This window comes from Geospiza fortis, unplaced genomic scaffold, assembly GCF_000277835.1.
Source record: "Geospiza fortis unplaced genomic scaffold, GeoFor_1.0 scaffold286, whole genome shotgun sequence".
Lineage (NCBI taxonomy): Eukaryota > Metazoa > Chordata > Aves > Passeriformes > Thraupidae > Geospiza > Geospiza fortis.
This window is the reverse complement of record NW_005054444.1, coordinates 380,067-396,911: the sequence shown is the minus strand read 5'-3', so window position 1 is coordinate 396,911 and position 16,845 is coordinate 380,067. Positions and strand designations below refer to the sequence as shown.

General features: G+C 44.0%; 1 protein-coding gene across 2 annotated transcripts in view; it reads left to right on the top strand.

Moving 5' to 3' along the window:
* Positions 1 to 16,845, top strand: part of MYO7A (myosin VIIA) — a 97,713-nt gene that overhangs the window by 23,303 nt on the left and 57,565 nt on the right. The window contains exons 1-2 of one of the 2 annotated variants that reach the window (XM_031062301.1): positions 12,928 to 13,271; positions 16,355 to 16,468. In XM_031062301.1, coding sequence (XP_030918161.1) covers positions 13,140 to 13,271; positions 16,355 to 16,468 — 246 coding nt within the window. In that variant the 5' untranslated portion in view covers positions 12,928 to 13,139. Of the gene's footprint in view, positions 1 to 12,927; positions 13,272 to 16,354; positions 16,469 to 16,845 lie in introns of those variants that run through there. The other variant, XM_031062298.1, reaches the window with a different exon arrangement.

Sequence of the window (16,845 nt, the reverse complement as noted above, 5' to 3'; positions counted from 1 at the left end):
CAGGCAAACCCCCAGGATCCATCTTCCCTGAAGTGTATGCGCTGAAACCTTCAAGACTGAGAAGGCTTGGAGTGAGAGTTGTTGTATGTGCAGCTGAGTTTAGTATTGCTTTTTTAAGGGGCAGTAACAAAATACCCAGCCAATGGGACATTCATTTGAGGGTATAGGAAACTTCAAAGGACTCAATAATAAATTTTACCTTGACTCAGTCTTCAGGCCACATGTTTCCCCAGGGAGAGCTCTTGCAGAATAGCTCATATATCATCTTGTCTTACTTGATGGTAATTTCTCCATGACTGTCAGAGCCCTTAAAGATGCATTTAACTTGCTGAGACCTGACATCTGGAGCAAGAAGAGAGGAATTCAGCTCCTCAAACTGTCCCTTTCTCTTAAACCCTCCAACACATCATAGCCTCAACTTGTGCCAGGGGAGTTGAGATTGGATATTAGGAAAAAATTCCCTCACCATAAGAACTGGAATAGGCTGCCCAGGGCAGTGGTGGGGTCATCATCCCTGGAGATATTTAAAAGATGTGGCACTTGGGAACATGATTTAGAGTGTAAGGTTAACGATTGGAGTTGATGATCTTAAGGGTCCTGTCCAACCTAAATGATTCTATAACCTGACCCTGAAGAATTCTCACTGTATTTACATGTTTTCTGTAAAAAAAAAAAAAATCCTGTTGTGAATCTTGAACCTCACCTGGCCACGCTGCACCCGCTGGTGGAGCTGGGGGCTGCCAGCGCATCTATCAACGCCTTTTTCAGGAGTGAGATTTGGGGAGGGAGATCAGAAATCCTTCCCTCTCATCCAGCCTACATCTTATCCTGCTGCTAAGGATCAACACAAGTGTTGATTTCCCTTGGTCATCCAGCTCTGGAGCCCCTGATTACTGTTCTTAATGGGAGAAAGCATCTTCATCCCAGCTGTGAAAGCAGCAGAGCAAAGGACCTCATGTGCCATCCCATCCCGTTCCGTCCCATCCCCCTGCCCTCATACCCACGTGCCTCTGTCTGCCCTCCACTCTGTCCCAGATATGTGAGACAACTGTTATCTGGACAGCCTTGTCCATAATTTCACAAAAATCATATCATTCGCATGTACTTTCAAAAATCTTTTATGTAAGTTATGGGGTTTATTTTTTTCAGTTCTTTTTACTCAGGTCAGTTCTCAGTTGGGATATATAGGGACTGACAATTGGAGGGATTTGAGCAAAAGGTAGACATTTAAGGAAACATGTCTGCTGTTAGGAGTGTTTGTGATGTGACATCCTCAGTGGGACCGTGCTTGCTGTCTTCTCCTGTACAAAAGGCTGTGTATCAGGCTGTGTCTCTCCCTGTTCGAGGCAACCTTCCTCTCCATCAAATTCCTCTTGCAAGATTGGAAAACATTTGACAGCAAGGAATTAAAAAGGGACCCCTCAACATTTCATGGATTTGGGGTTACAGACACTTCTGTGGAATGACTCTGATGTACACCACTGAAAGATTTGGCTCTTATGGTATAAAATTTATTCCCTTTTCAAGACTCAGCACCATTTGCTCGCGCAGAATAGACTTGACAGCAGTTTTCCTAAAGAAACCCACTTAGCTCTGGCTTTTGCAATCAGGTTCAAGAGGCTGAGCAAATCTCCTGGGGCCCAGGGCAGAAAAAGCAATAACAGATCTTTTCAAATAGCACAAATCGAAATATGGCGTTTCTTTCTTGGGAGAAAGTTGAGATGGGGCTATAGAGAATATCTGTCAGGATGTCATTTCCTGGTCAATAAATAAAATAGTTCCATTGAAATGAAAAGCTGATTTTGGAGACAGAATTCCAATAAGAACATCAAAATTATACTCTCCATGTCAGACTTGAGTGAAATGCAAGTGTTTTCCCTAAAGGCTTTGTTTTTCCTGTTGCGTTACAGGTTTTGGTGACATTATATTCTCTAAGAAAAATTTATAGTGAGATTTTTGAAGAGTAAATCTATTTTGAGTTGGTTCATAAATATAGCCAAAATAATAAGATAATTTAGATGTTTGCTTGAATTCATATAAGGAGACTTCTGAAAAAGAATTTAAAATCTATTGAAGAACAAAGAAAATTCAGTAGTGGGAGGGAAATAACCTGAGATAGGCCAGTGAGCCAGCTGCCACTTTAGATACTTCTGCTGGAGCTTTCAACAATGGAGGAATGAGACAAGTAAGTGTGGACTGGGATTTAGGAATTTGTATTCTGATATTTTAGCATTTCCATTTTGCTGCTCCTGTTTATATTTACAGATATTGCTCTAGTGGTCAGCAGTACTGCCCAGCTTATGCTGGGGTTTGTGCATCTGTGTTGCAATGTGAGGGAATTGTCCTTTCCCTGTTGGCCATACCCACATGGATAAGTTTTACAAACATGGGAAGGTGGTATGATGGTTGATTAGTCCTTTTCTTCTCTACTTCACAAATCAGCCCTATCTGGGAGGTGGCACAAGGGAGGTGACTTTGGCAAAGGAAGTCAACTGCTTTCTTGCACTGGGCAAAGGTCAGTCTTAAAAGTTTACAAGGATTTCATCCTCTTTAAGGCAATTTTTGTGAAAGGCGAAAATTTCACCAGCTGTAAATGATAAGAACTTCTGTTCCTGAATAGAAACAATTATAAAATTCTTAAGAGAGTTACAGTGGGCTGAAGTTGGGAATATATATCAAATGTTCAGATTTGTTCAGACCCAGTCTGTCCCACTTGGCATTCTGTATCCAAAATGACTGTAGCTGAACACCAAGGGACTAGTAAGCATACAGTGTTATTTCCCCAAAATATTTTCCTAGCCTTCAGCTAATTTCCTGGCCTTCACCTCTGACTTTTCAGTTTGGTGATTTCCCAAGCCTGATGTGACTTATTTAGTTAGCAGTCCCTAGTGCATCTCCCTTCCAAGCACTTGTACAATGTCCTTACTTCTCATCCAGCTCCATGGCCATTTTCTGAACCTTCCAACCACTGAGTTTGATATCCCCTTTATTTTGGACTGGAAGAGTGTTTTAAAGAAGTATCTCATCCAACCTGTCCCGCTCTGCCCTAGGCAACCTCATGGGCCACTGGAGAAAGCAAAATGGTTCCCACCATAGATGGTCCTTTGGTGTTCCTTAACCTGGCACACCCATTTGCATGTCCTGCCTGAAGCAATGCCACTAGCATCCTGGTAGTATTGCTCCCTCACAGCTTTTCTACCAAAAAGCAGATGTCCTCCATCCTTTCCTCAGAGCCACTTTAGCAGAGCCCAGGAGAAGAAGAAGCTGGCTTATCCTGCATGCTGAGGAAAGAACCAAGTGATGCTTGGTTTTAAGGTTAGGAAAAACACATGTATGGGACAGTGATTTGCCCACCGTGACTCAGGGGCCTTTTGTGCAGCCCGTGCAAATGCAATGTGAGCAATTTATGTGCATCCCCTACCACCCAGCCAGGCGTTTTATTGTCAGCACCATCGCTGGCAAATGACTCTTAAGGTCACACACTGCATTTTCATGATCTACAAATCACTTTGTGAGGGCATTTTACTGCCTCTTTACCCCATAAAATTGCTAGATTAGGTGTGAGACGAACAGGAAGTCTTTCCAATAACATAGATGCTGGAAATGAAACAACATTTGCCTCCAGCAAAATGCAGTGGGGGCATTAACTGAATTTCCATGCTGATATTGTCAGCTAATTCCTGAAACATAGGCTTAATTAATATATCTATATGATAATACTCTTGGCAGTCTCAAAATTAAAGCTGTATTGCAATTACTGAGTTTCTCAAAGCAAGTATAAAATTGATGAGTATTACTCACGTGAATTAATTTCCCTTCACGTGATTTGGGTATGCACATGAGTACCCATTAGCTGCCAGTTTCTGCACAAGCCTCTATGCCATGCTAGGCTCCCTGAAAACCCCACAACCAAACCAAAATTTTGGTTCCAGGAGTAACATTTAACAAAACTTATTTGTAATACAACCCTTCTCAAAAGGGGTTTTGGAGGCCATATCCCCTTGTGCAGCATATGCAGAATGGTCTGTCCATGTAATAAAATATCCATGAGGAATAGAAGAAGTACCAAAACTACAGGAATTATTTGCTGAGCCAAAATGCCGAGCTTCTTTCTTTTGTGGTTTCAATTTTATAGCTACTAGAGTTCAGGATGTCCATATGAAAGTCTTATCCAGCTCACAGTCTTGCCAGCCAACATTCTTTAAAAACCTCATGTAAGACATAGGTCCAACTTCATTTTCCAAGCTATAACTGTTGCTTTGTTTGCAGTGGCTGGGATTATTTGGCCTGACTTGGATTTTGAAACAGGTTTCTGGGTTCATGTGTGTAAAAAGGACTGATGTCTGGTTGATGGTCACTTTCTGAAGGTCAGGTCTCTTCAGTGTATGCCCAATAAGCTCTAATCCATTAGCTGTAGAGCTGTTCCAAGACCACAGTTTGAAGGCATCCACAGTGCACAAGTGTGTGTCCTGATCCAGCAAGTCGACTGTCTCAGCTGGGTCTGGCAACTGCAGGTGTGATTTGACCAGTGATGGTTGTCTCAATCTCTATCATCTTGTGCTAGCCTAAAAACTCCACTCCACCTCTGTTTGCAGCCTCTAGGGTTTGTCTAGCTGAACTTGCCAACTGGTCCCTTCAGACCCTTAATGAGCCAGGTTGTCCTCTGTGGTCTCTCCATTATTCAAGAGCCTTCTGGAATTTCATATACTATTAGCATCAAAGTTTAATAAAACCCATGGAGAAATCATCAGAAACAAGTCTCCTGGTGCATTTGGTAATTCCAGGGAATTACAGCAGATGGGGCTGGTATTGTTCTGTGCAGTTCTGCGACCGGTCCACCTCCTTTAGAGGGGTCCACCACCAGCACTTTGGTTCGTTTTTCCAATACTGTAGGCAGAGGGATTGAAGAATCCAGGCAAGTGGTTGCAATTAGCAAATTGCTCTGAGTTTCCTTTTCAAGGTGATCTTGTATGAGGCAACTCTGGAGTCTTCAGAACCATACAGCAAGCAATGAAGTACAGATTTTTCTGGGTTCTGGTAGGTACTCGCAGGATTCTTTTGTTTTCTATTTCATTATGAAAAAAGAACCATGTGCTTTGTGTTCTCAAGACTTTTTTCATAGAATCATGGTATCATAGAATGGTTTGGCTTGGAAGGAACCACAAAGATCATCTCATTACAATCCCCTGCAATGGACAGGGACACCTTCCACAGGATCAGGTTGCTCAAAGTCCCACCCAACCTGGCCTTCAACACTCCTGGGTTTGGGACTGCCACACCTTCACTGGGCAACCTATTCCAGTGCCTCACCACCCTCACTGTCAAGAATTTTTTCCTGATGCCTAATTTAAACCCAGTTTTTTTACATCTTGGAGTGTCTTTTCTCCTTTTGAAAGGATGCTACTTGTATTGCAGCATCTCTGCTCCTTTGTTGTGGCACCTAAGGAACAAAGAGCAATATTGAAGTGTTTTGAATTGCATCACAAGCATGTCAAACAGGGTTTGTGTGTTTTCAGTTATGCTTTCTCCTGACCACCATTCTTCTCAGGGATGGCCTTTCAAACACACCCCTGGAGTAGTCAGCTTCTCCTTTCATCAGTCATATCAAAAACTCCCTCAGGACGCTACTCTCTGAGCTGCAAACTAACCTCCCTCCAGAAGCCCTCAGTCTCCTCAGTAATCATCACAACCCTCAGTGGGTAAGCATAGATGGTGTGCAAAAAGGACAGATCTGCTCAGATCTGGTGTGGCAATGAAGGAAAAGCAGCATTACTCCCATTTCATTCAATATTTCCTAAGATTAGATATTATATTTAAGAAGTACGGTTTGTCTAGACAGATCATCGTGACTTTGGCTAATTCAGACCCTCAGCACAGACACATTTCTGCTGGGAAAATTGAATTTACACAAGTATAGACTACTACTATATAGGAAAATAATGTATTTGCAGTATGATTAAGCACTTATTTGTACTAAGTCTGCATCTTTGTTCAAGCAGGAATTGCTGTGCATTTTACAATAGTCCCACATCTATTTAGTACACAAGAACTAATTGCAGACTAGGTCTCAGTGAGGTGGTGAAAATGCAGGGAGGAGCAAAGGAGAGCCTGAAGTAAAGAAATTAAGCAGAAAGCATCTTCCCCCGGCATGGAAGATAAAGCTAAAACTCTGAAACACAATTTGACAGGCTGTGTGTGAAAAGTAAAATACATTTTTATTGCAGATGGTGGAAAAATATTCTTTGTTTCCAAAGGAATAAAATCAGCCAAAACAACTAAATTCATGTGGTTGTTTTTAGGTTTCTTTGAACAGTCTGCAAGAGCCAGGATTAGAAACATCCTTTCCAATTTACATTTCTGTGTATCATCTTCTTTTTTATTATTTTCCCCCTTAATCAGTACTGTACAGTGTAATTCAAACTGTCCTTTCTGTGAATCATTGTGATCTTGAAAAGGCTGTATGCCTCAGAGGCAGAAAAATGTTTTGTAGACGTACCTATTTACCTCCATCTGTTACATAGTTCTGCAGCTCTCATGCTCATCAGCTGGGATTCTGCTTTCATGAATCAAATCAAACAGTTCTCTGTCTTCATCCAGGGAATAAAGCTCATCCCTGAGTGTGGCAGGGCATCCATCAGCTCTGCTCAGTGCTGCCACAGCAGATACCTCACAGGCAGCAGCTCCACTCCCCTGCCATGCTGCCAGCTCTGTGTTCTTGCTGCTCTCCCTGCACCTGCACAGGGGCTTTGCTTTTTGCCTGGGGAGTTAGTTCAGGGACTAAACCAGCAAAACACTTTGCAGAAACTCGTGAAACTGTTGCTGCTGGGTTAATGCCTGGAGCTGGTCCACTGGGGGATCAAATCAAAGAAAAAAATCACAGATTCTTTAAGGCTGATCTAGTCCAGAGCCCCTGCAACGAGCACAAACATCTTCAACTGGACCAAGTGGCACAAAGCCCTGTTTGACCTGATCTTGAAAGCTTCCAGGGGTGGAGCATCCACCACCTTTCTGGGCAATCTGTTCCAGTGTTTCACCACCCTCACTGTAAATTAACTTCTTTGTAACATCTAATCTGAATCTCTCTTCTTTTAGTTTAAAACAGTTACCCCCTTTTCCTGCTAAAAAGTTTGTCCCCAGCTTTCCTGTAGCCTAAATCAACCCTACTTCAACTTCAAGCCATTCCCCTTTGTCACATCACTACATGCCCTTGTCAAAAGTCCCTTTCCAGCTTCTTCTTGGATCTTCTTTAGGTAATGTAGAGGCTCTAAGGTCTTCTTGGAACCTTCTCTTCTGCAGACTGAACACCCCAACTCTCTCAGTTTGTCTCTATAGCAGAGGTTTTCCTGCCTTCTCAGCATTGTAAGGCCTCCTCTGGTCTCACTCCAGCAAGTCCCTGTCTTTCTTATGTTGGGGGCCCCAGAGCAGGTGGGGTTTTACCAGAATGGAGGTGAGAGGAAAGAACCCCCTTCCTTGGCCTGCTGGCCACACTGGTGGGAATGCAGCCCAGGACGCAGTTGGAATTCTGGGCTGCCAGTGCACGTTGTTGTTGGGTCATGTCCAGTTTCTCATCCATCCTGTCCTTCTCAGTGTTGCTCTCAATCCCTTTGTCCCCTGGCCTGGGTGCAGGACCTTGCACTCGGCCTTGTTGAACCTCACGAGGTTCCCAATTGTGCACTCCTCAATCTGGTCCCTCTGGTGCTATCTCATCCTTAAGGTGTATTTACTGCACTACACGGCTTGGTACCATCAAAGGGATGGGAACAGATAGCTGAGTGGTATTGTCCAACCTTAGGGACCTGTTGGAACCCCTCCCAAACTATGCTTAGAGAGGGAGATGGCATTCCCTTAGTACCATCTTCCTAAAACTTGACATATAGAACAACATTAATTTATAGAAAAATATCCAAAGTATTTCATTCTGGATGGGTAAGGGCAAGGAGTTTCCATCATACCAGCTCTTGCAAACTAAAGAAAGGTTCAGGTGCACCCTTGGTTCTCTGGGGGTATGGGGTTGACTGTTCCTTGCAGATTTAGGGTGGATCTGAAAGCTCCCAGAGTGGTACCCAGCAACCTCTTACTCCTAGAACCTGAAGGAATATGTCGTGGTCAAACAGTACTGAATTATGTGCTCCCATCCTAAAGTGCTCCCCTTCTGATTCCTCCTGTTCTTATTTTCCCTCAATCCGGTTTTCCAGATTTGGACTTCTTATGATTGCTTTGTTGTCTTCATTTGGATTTCGTCCATTTGCATTTAGGACAGGACCCGGCCATGGGGCTAAAAGGCTCAGTCTTCATTTCCTGTTCCACTTCTGCATCTTAGCAGATTTTTCAATCACATCCCAAGCAGCATCCATCAGCTTTTTGTACGAGACCTGATAGACAGGGCTCTGGCACGGCTTTTGGGTGGGTGACACCCGAGGACAGCCTAATCTGCTTGTAGCATCAACGGATTGCCGGATTCTCCACTTCACCCGTGGCTGTAATGCCGTAAGAGTCGAGGATTAAATCTTCTATCTCCATGTTTGTCTGCATGCTTAAACTCCTCTCCTGAGCCAAGAGGTCCCAAACAGTCAACAACAAACTCCTTGCCAAAAGCCAGGGAAGAGGTCAAGCATCACTGGGAGCTGAGCCTCATTACACCACATTAGGTTGCACCCTGGTAAATCCAACTAAATCTATAATTTTTGTTCCCAGAGCCTTTGACTATCCCTCAACACCAAATGGGGAAATGTTGGTATGAGTGCCACATTTGTGGGAGGTTTTTTTCACTCCTGTCAGTATTGGAGTTACAGGGTGAGTAAGCAGTGCATCAATTATTGAATTATTTAACAACTCCTCTTGTATCTCTCCCCTTGCTTCAGGAAGCCTTTGTGTGTAGCTCATTACCTTGGCTGACAGCTGGTGCCTGATGTGCTACAAGAAATTGTGAATGGAATCTTCTTTGAAACAGGAATATTATTAGTGTTACCAGCTACCAGCATGTGTGCTTCTCTACATTATCATTTGTTATCAAGCAGAAATGCAAGCTTTTTCTCCCTCTTCTGCCTCTTCCTGATGATAGTGGCAAATGCACAACTAAAGATGAGTGCAAAGAATAGTGATGAGCAGTCCTGGTTCTCCCTAGGGTCGCACAGCTGTGAATCCAGGAGGCGCTCCATTAAACTGAGCAGGGTACACCTGTGTAATTGAGAGCTGAACTCAATCAGACAGGTGATATCTAGAGGTGATGATAGGTGGTTTTAGTAGAGCACAGACATTCTACTGCCTGAAGGCTTCAGGTAGCTGCTGCAAGTCCTAACTGGCATAATCAACTGCAGTGCGCCAGTACATTTGGATTTCAGTCTGCTCTCTAAATCACACTGAAATTTGGAGCTGGGGGAACACTCTGTGTTTGCCCTGGTGTCATGTGCACTAAGGATATTTTTCTTCAAAGATGAGCAGGAAGGGAGTAAAGGACTCAGCTCTGGAAACCTGGATATGTGATTGTGTCTGTTTCCATAAACTGCATAAATGCACAAACAGGTTGGTTTATGTCAGTAGTCAGAGGTATGGCTCACAGATAACATTTGGCCCACACAGTGCATCAACAGTCATTCTGCAGGGTATAATCTTTCTTATTTTACAAAAGCAAGTTTTAGAGCTGCAGGGAGTAACTGCTGGGCCGAGTCCATAAATGGCCTCTGCTAACCACTGATTTTTCCATATCCACCTTAGCTAGCCTTGGACACATGTACTGTAGTTTTATAGCTCCAAATTGTCCTCTTCACACGCTCCTTTAGGTCAGTGTCATCTGACCAAGTTGAATTACCTGCTTTGGTGACCATAGAAGTGCCTCTTTTTTCCCCCATTGAATGTAGAATAAGCTAGGCTAGGCTAGGATATTTTGTTTGAAAGGGATGATCATCTAGCAGAGGTCTGGATGTCTTGCTGAGAGGTGAATACTGGGTTAGTTGAGTTGTACCTGACCTTTGTCACTGAATAACTTAGCTTTTCAGTGCTAGCTGCAAAATAATTGATTCAAGAGCACTTCTTCCACCCTGCTAGTGTCTGATGCATTTTCTTTGGGACTGAAAAACAGTCTGGGACAAAGAAACCCAAGGTTTCATTAAATTAGGTGTTTCACCTGCTGTGAGGGTGCTTCCTGCAGGCGAAATTTCCCTTCTTTCTCCAGCAGTAAGGTCCATGCTACTGCAATAGCACTTAATGGGAGCTCAGGCTTCAGCAGCAGCATGAACTTATTGCCTGTGTCACATCAATTCTTTAGGATAAACATTTACCCCTTACTTTGAATATGGCCAAAGCGTGTCACAGCAGGACCTTGATCTCAGCTGTGCCTGCTGCTGCAGAGGTGTAGTAAATCATCAGAGCAGGGTCCAGCATGACTCTTCCAGCTCATACTTCTGTCTCTGCAGGGAAGGGTCTAATGTTACCCTGGGGAGCTGTAATCTAAACCGGATGGCATTGCTGACAGGCTGCCAGCCAGCTAAAGGTTTATTTTCCTCCACCGTGGCCCTCCCCTTATTGTGCTAAGCGTGTTTATTTGTTTTCCACATAAGGCATAGCACATCTCCTAAGAAAAAGCAGGCTGATAGGAGGCTTAGTGCTGTTGCTCTGCCCCTTGATGCATGGAGAAGAGAGGCTGGTTTCCAAGCTGGGTCATCCCTTCCAAGGAATGGGGTTTTCCATTTCCAGGAGGCAGCACGCTCGGGTCATTCAGGCAGACCTCGCTGCAAATGCCAGGTGTCTCTGGCTGACACGTGTGACTCTGCCTAAGTGTCCCCAGAAAATCTGCTGCTAGCAGAGGAGCAATGCAAAAAATATAGTGGTGATGTGTGAAATTACAGATCTTCAGCAACCCCAGTGCCAGGAGAAAAATAAGCACACTCATAAAATAGGACTGCAGAGGCAGGATTCAGCCCTCTAGGGTCTCATCTGTCCTTTGGATCCTATTCCAAGGATAACCTAGGGCAAATAATTGCAGTCCTCTGCTCCTTAGGTTGCTCTTTGTCAGCACACTGGGATACACAGCCTCAGAAATATGGTACAGGGTATGAGCAATGATGGTATTGTCTGCTCCAGTGCAAGGTGAGATAAATACTCCAGCTGCTGTCTTGGATTTGCTGTTCCCACACTGCTCCAGTTTCTGTGGCACAGCAGTGAGGAGAGGTGTTCTGGTGAATAAAGAGCCTCTGTAGGACCCCACTCAAATCCAAAGATCCTGTCCTATGGGTCCCTTTGTACATATTTAATCAGTTTTTCCTTCCACATGGATCCTCTCACTGTTTTTCAGCTTTTAATTGACATCTGTCTTCCACTTTCTAGGGGAGCAGAGCTGCAGTCATTTGCAGCACTGTGTGTTCAGGTCATGCTGGAGGTAGACATCTCCCCTGGGATTGCTGTGTTCACTCTGTCCCCTTCTCCCTGCATTACTATCATACCTAATGTACATTTTTACTTGCTTCTTTGGTGGACATCCATCTAATTAATCTTCACCTGGCTTCTTATCCGTGAGACATGATATCTTCCTTAATTTCCCAGCACAGCTACAAGAATTATAAACCTTATTGTTCCAGGGCTTTGCAATACAACTTAAACCTTCAAGGTTGCCTGCCCTTTGGGCACGGGTTGCCTTGCTGTTGTCACTGCTGCTCATGGCTGAGCAGAACTAGCTCATTCTGAGTGTAATGTACCCATCATCTGCTGTTGTCCTTGGAGACTGTGTCCCATGAAGGGTATCTGTGAAGCCTTCCTTTGTCTAGAAAGCTTACCTTCAAGCATATAAAATCACAGAATCATTAAGGTTGGAAAAGACCTCTAAGGCTATCGAATCCAGCCATTAACCTTATGCTGCCAGTCCTACCAATAAACCATATCCCTATGCCCTGTTCTTCGTGGACAAATGGATTCAAAACCCCATGGAATCAAGGCAATAGCAGAGCTTTGCATTAAAACAAATAAAATGATAATAAGTGATAAACAAGTAAAATGATAATAAAGTGATAAATGAGAATGTCTTAGCAGCTGCACTTTTATCTAGTTGCTCTTGTCTCTGTAAATGCTCTGGTCTCTATAAATGGCACTGCTTTAGACTCAAAATTTTAATGGATGAAACTGGGGCCAAGCTATAGTGGTCTGAAATTCTCCAAATGACCAGAAAAGCCTTTCTTAGATGAAAATGAGAAATTTCAAGCGTATCTAATACAGGACAAGAAAAAAGCAAATCTGAGGTGACTGTAAAATGCCTTGTGCTCCTCTGGTTTGGCCAATGGTCCTGATTAGTCCTACTACAACAGCCCTCCCTATAAAGAAGGAGTGATTGCAGAAATGGGTCTGTGGAGCTGGCAGGTGTAGAGTCTGTGCAACCTCATTATCTCCGTGCTCCTTGTGTTGAGCCCATTTTCATCCACAGCACAGCTCTCCTCTCACCTATAGGCATGGAGGCCGTGCTGCGCTGAGCACCTTCCACTCAATTATTTAAAATTCAGTTGCTATGGATCTACTCAAGGCGATCAGTTTAAAGAAAATGCAGATGGCCTCTGGTTTTGAGTTCCCACTGCGCTTTGGTTAATTTGGTATGTAAAGGTATTAGGTTAATTAAATGCCATGTGTTGCATGGGGACTGACTGCATTTGTGGATTAATAAGTATCCCAGAGTGTTCTGTGCTGAAAGTCCTCAAGCTGGCAGACAGTTATTTCACTAAGAAAGGAAGGCAACGGAGAGAAGTCCTGGGGAAATGAAGAAGTTTCCTGTTAATCCTGCCATTGTTTTTCCTGAACGGGTAGTTGCAGTGTCATTCAGGTTCTTGACCAAGTATCAGCCCTTGCTGGAGAGACTGGAAGAATTTAAGTGAAGAGAAGCAGAGTTGTACAGTTTGCTTTGAGATTCCCTCAGGTCTGGTCAATACAGTGAGTGTGTCAGCTGGCCAGGGGAGGACCATGGCTGGTGTGTGGAAATTTTCCTGCTAGGAGAAGATCTTTACCAAGAGCCATATTGTGAATCAGGTCAGAGGGTGTCCTGTGAGCAGCAGGCATGGTCACACCGCAGGGCTAGAGCAAACCAGCCACCGCATTCGGGCATTGATGGTGGAGTACTCGTAGAAAGCAGGGAGAGGGACAAATACCACTGCAAAGTTTTGGAGATGCTGAAGAAGAAGAAAGTCGTTTTCGTGCAGCCGTGCCCTGAGGTGGTGGAAGATCAGGAGAGAGACCAGGGCAGATGGACACTACTTCGCAATGTCAACCAGGTTCTGAAGCCCACGACCATGCTAGCGGTAAGAGAGGGGGTCCCAAGCCCTGAGCATGGCTGGAAACTTTCAGGCTGCTTTGAAATCTGTCTTGCTGTCTGTTGATGGGATCCTTGTACTGCTTACGCCAGCTTCTCTCACCTTTCTCCTTTGTCCCCCCCACTAAGCACTGTAGCTCCCCTGCAGTGCAACCTTCTTGCTCTTCAAGTTTGGAAGCTCCTTCTGAAGATCCTGTCTGTGAATTGTGTGGATCCATGTGTGGCGTTTCCTCCTCTTGCAATACTGGTTGTCGCTGCCCCCAGTTTGTGAGGTCCTGAGGGTCTGCCCCAGAGCAATTTGGAAGATTTTTCTGGTTTGGAAGGGTATTAAAACCCACTGGCTGCATTGAGGAAGAAGAGGCAGACCATGTTGATACTATAAAGGGTCTGGCGGCATTCTCACTTCTCCGGTACTCTGTCACGTATTTTGGGAAATAAACTGTGCCGGTGTAGGCACGAGTCAGGTTATGCAACTTACAAGCTACTGCTGGTAAATGCTTGAATCACCCTGATTTGCCCTGAAATCCCCAATATATCTGCTGGGTTTGGGGCTGATCCGAGGGTGATTGCTTCAGCAGAAGGAATGTAACTGGCTTCCATGGGGTTTATATGAAATTGATTGAAGTCAGAAAAGGAAATGGGTCGGCACTCTTAATAAGTGATGTTATTTTATAACTCCCTCGACCTTCCTGAGCTTACCAGCTTAGCCCATCCCATAAGACTTTTTTCACCAGTATTAAGAACTGCACTTTAATGAGTTTAAAAAGAGCAGTTTGAGGGGATGAGCACTCTGTGCATTAGGCAGACAAAGCACAGAAGTTGTCTTAGTGGTAGCAGAGTATCAATTTACCTTTGGGAGGGCAGACTGCCTTTTATCTCAGCTGTGTGGTAATACACCATATGAAGCAGGCTGCTTTTACAGCTATTCAATATTAGAGATTTTTTTTTTTAAACAGCATTACAATTCCTGTATTTTTGATCAAGAGCAATTTTTACAGAGCTGCTAAGGTGTTGGAAAGGTTTTCTGCTGAGCAGGAACTGAGCAACGTGGCTCATCTCTTGCTGACACCTTGATCAGGTTACCCACTGTGTGCATGAATTTGCCCAGTGATGCAGAGAGGATAACAGTGCTGAACGTTCTGAAACGCTTTGAGAGTCTTGGATCAAAGGAGCTAAAAAATAAATATTAATATAAATGGATTTATAGTGTATCTGTTCCTGACACTGCCTTCATTAGTTGTGATTTTTTTTGCCTTTTTAACTAAGTTATGACATGTAAGGATAAGACAGTTAATGAGAAAAATGTATTAATACTATACTTTTATGAGCTGGATAAAGATACTTAGAGCTGTAGCACAACCCTCTGAGGAAATGAAAACCCAAGCTGAGGACTGGATCCTGAGCTCCATGAAAGCAGATTGACTTTTTTGATTTCCTAGTGGAAACCTAGCAAGCAGCTGCCAAGGATAGAGTCTGCCACAGATTGTTGAGAATTCCTAGTGTGTAGTTTCTCCATGTGTGGATCCCTGAGTGTAACCTTACATCCTGGTGGTATTCACAGGTTTGTGTCTCTTGGAAGCCTTAATGGATGACTTGGATGGTGACATCTCCAGTTGCCACTGCCCAGCACAGAGATGAACGTTGTTTAGCAGCTGTTTATTGGGCCAAACCAAATCTACAAATATGCTCTGTCCACAGAAATGGTTGATAGTGGATACTCAGGAAGGGGGTTATATCAGAGCACATGCAAAGTGATACATCCTGTTTTCCCTTCTCCCTCTCCCAGCAGTTTTTCAGGACTTCAGAAGGTAGATACCACGTTTGCATCATGCTTAAAAGGTGCAAGTGGAGCTGGTCCCCAAGAATGTGGTGTTAGTTGGGGCTACAAGTCCACAGCATTAATCTCAGGTGCATGAATGAAAACACACCTGACAACTAGATTGCTCCCCGTTTTTATACCCTTTCACCTTGCAAATAAGGGTGGGAAATAATTCTGCTTTGTTCCAGCATGGGTCCTGCTTGGGGCTTTAGTTTGGAGTTATTTTGGAGTTTGCTTTTGTGTTGAGGAAAACAGCTTCTTTAAAAGCTTTTTTGCATTTGAGTAATTTAATATCCACAGAGCTGATAAGCAGATAGTCCCTGCCCAGCAGGACTGACAGAGGTGTATAGGATCAGTAGTGACATGAAGTGAATGGATAGGGGTCAACTGCATGCTGTGTCTTTCAAAATGAAAACACGGAGGTCTGAAATGAAAGAGGTAAAACATTTGAAACATGTAAAAGGACACAGCCTTTTGGGATTATGGATGCTAAAATTTTGCACAGCTTTAGGACTCAAGTGAAAGTGCTCACAGCAGCTAAAATCCACTGAGAAGTATTAAATACAAACAGCCCACCTACACATTGCTGTAGCTGGAAGAACTCCTGAAGAAGGGCAAACATCTGCCTCTCTGTTTATGTTCTTAACCTATGTTTAGTCATTCCCTTTTCAGCAGTCTCCAAGGAATATTTGATAGTGGTTCTCTGCAAGAAGAAAGGAGCCACAACCCTCCAGATAAGGCTTAGCAGAGCTCAGAACCATCTTCTAAATGTGACTTCCTAAGTTTGTACATTACGCAGAGGAAAACCTCTGCCAGGGCAGGTTTTTCTGCCTGTATCACTGTTCTGTAACCATTCTGTGACCAGCAACCACTCATGAGCTTGAGAAGCAGAGAGTTAAGGCAGTGGGACAGCACAGAGTTAGGTCCATACACTGTGTGGACCATGCTCTGCTGCTGGCACCTTTGCAGGGGATTTCACAGATTCATGGAATCATTAAGGTTGGAAAAGATTTGTAAGATCTTTAAGTCCAACCATTAACCCAGCAGCAGTGTGTTCACCACTAAACCACATCCCCAAGTGCCACATGCAAAGCCTCTGCTGTCCTGAGCCTCTATGGAAAGGGGTAGTTTGTGGTTTGCCAGGGAAGTCATTTGACTTGTACTTATGACTTGGCTACAACATCAACTGCTTGTATCCCAAGGGATGCTGAACTCCCTGCAGGACTGAGTGTAACTGCTGTCTTTGGTTCCAGGGGGATTATGTGTGGATGGACCTCAAAACCGGACGGGAATTCGATGTTCCCATTGGAGCGGTGGTTAAGCTGTGTGACTCTGGACAGATCCAGGTCGTGGATGATGAAGGCAATGTACGTACAAAGGCTGGTGATGTCCCTTCTTCAGCTCTATGGCCTTGCTAGGCCAGGGGTCCCAGGGCCCTGATAATCAGCTTTGTTATGGCCTTCCTGTATGTCCTTGGGAATCAACTGTGCTGTAGTTTTCTATTTGTAAAGACAAGACAATGTTGTGTCCCTGTTTTCTTGGCTGTACTGGAAATGCAAAATTGAGAACCTTCTTGAGAACAATGATAGCAGAACCCCCCAAAATACATTTAGGTAGTTTTTTGAGCTAACCCACCTACAGCTGAGGTTCCTCTGTTGTTATCCAGTCCTTCCTGACCTCCTGCCAATACCTGATGTGCCAAAACACTGGTTCTCCTTCAATTTCCCACCTCTGGTTTTGTGCA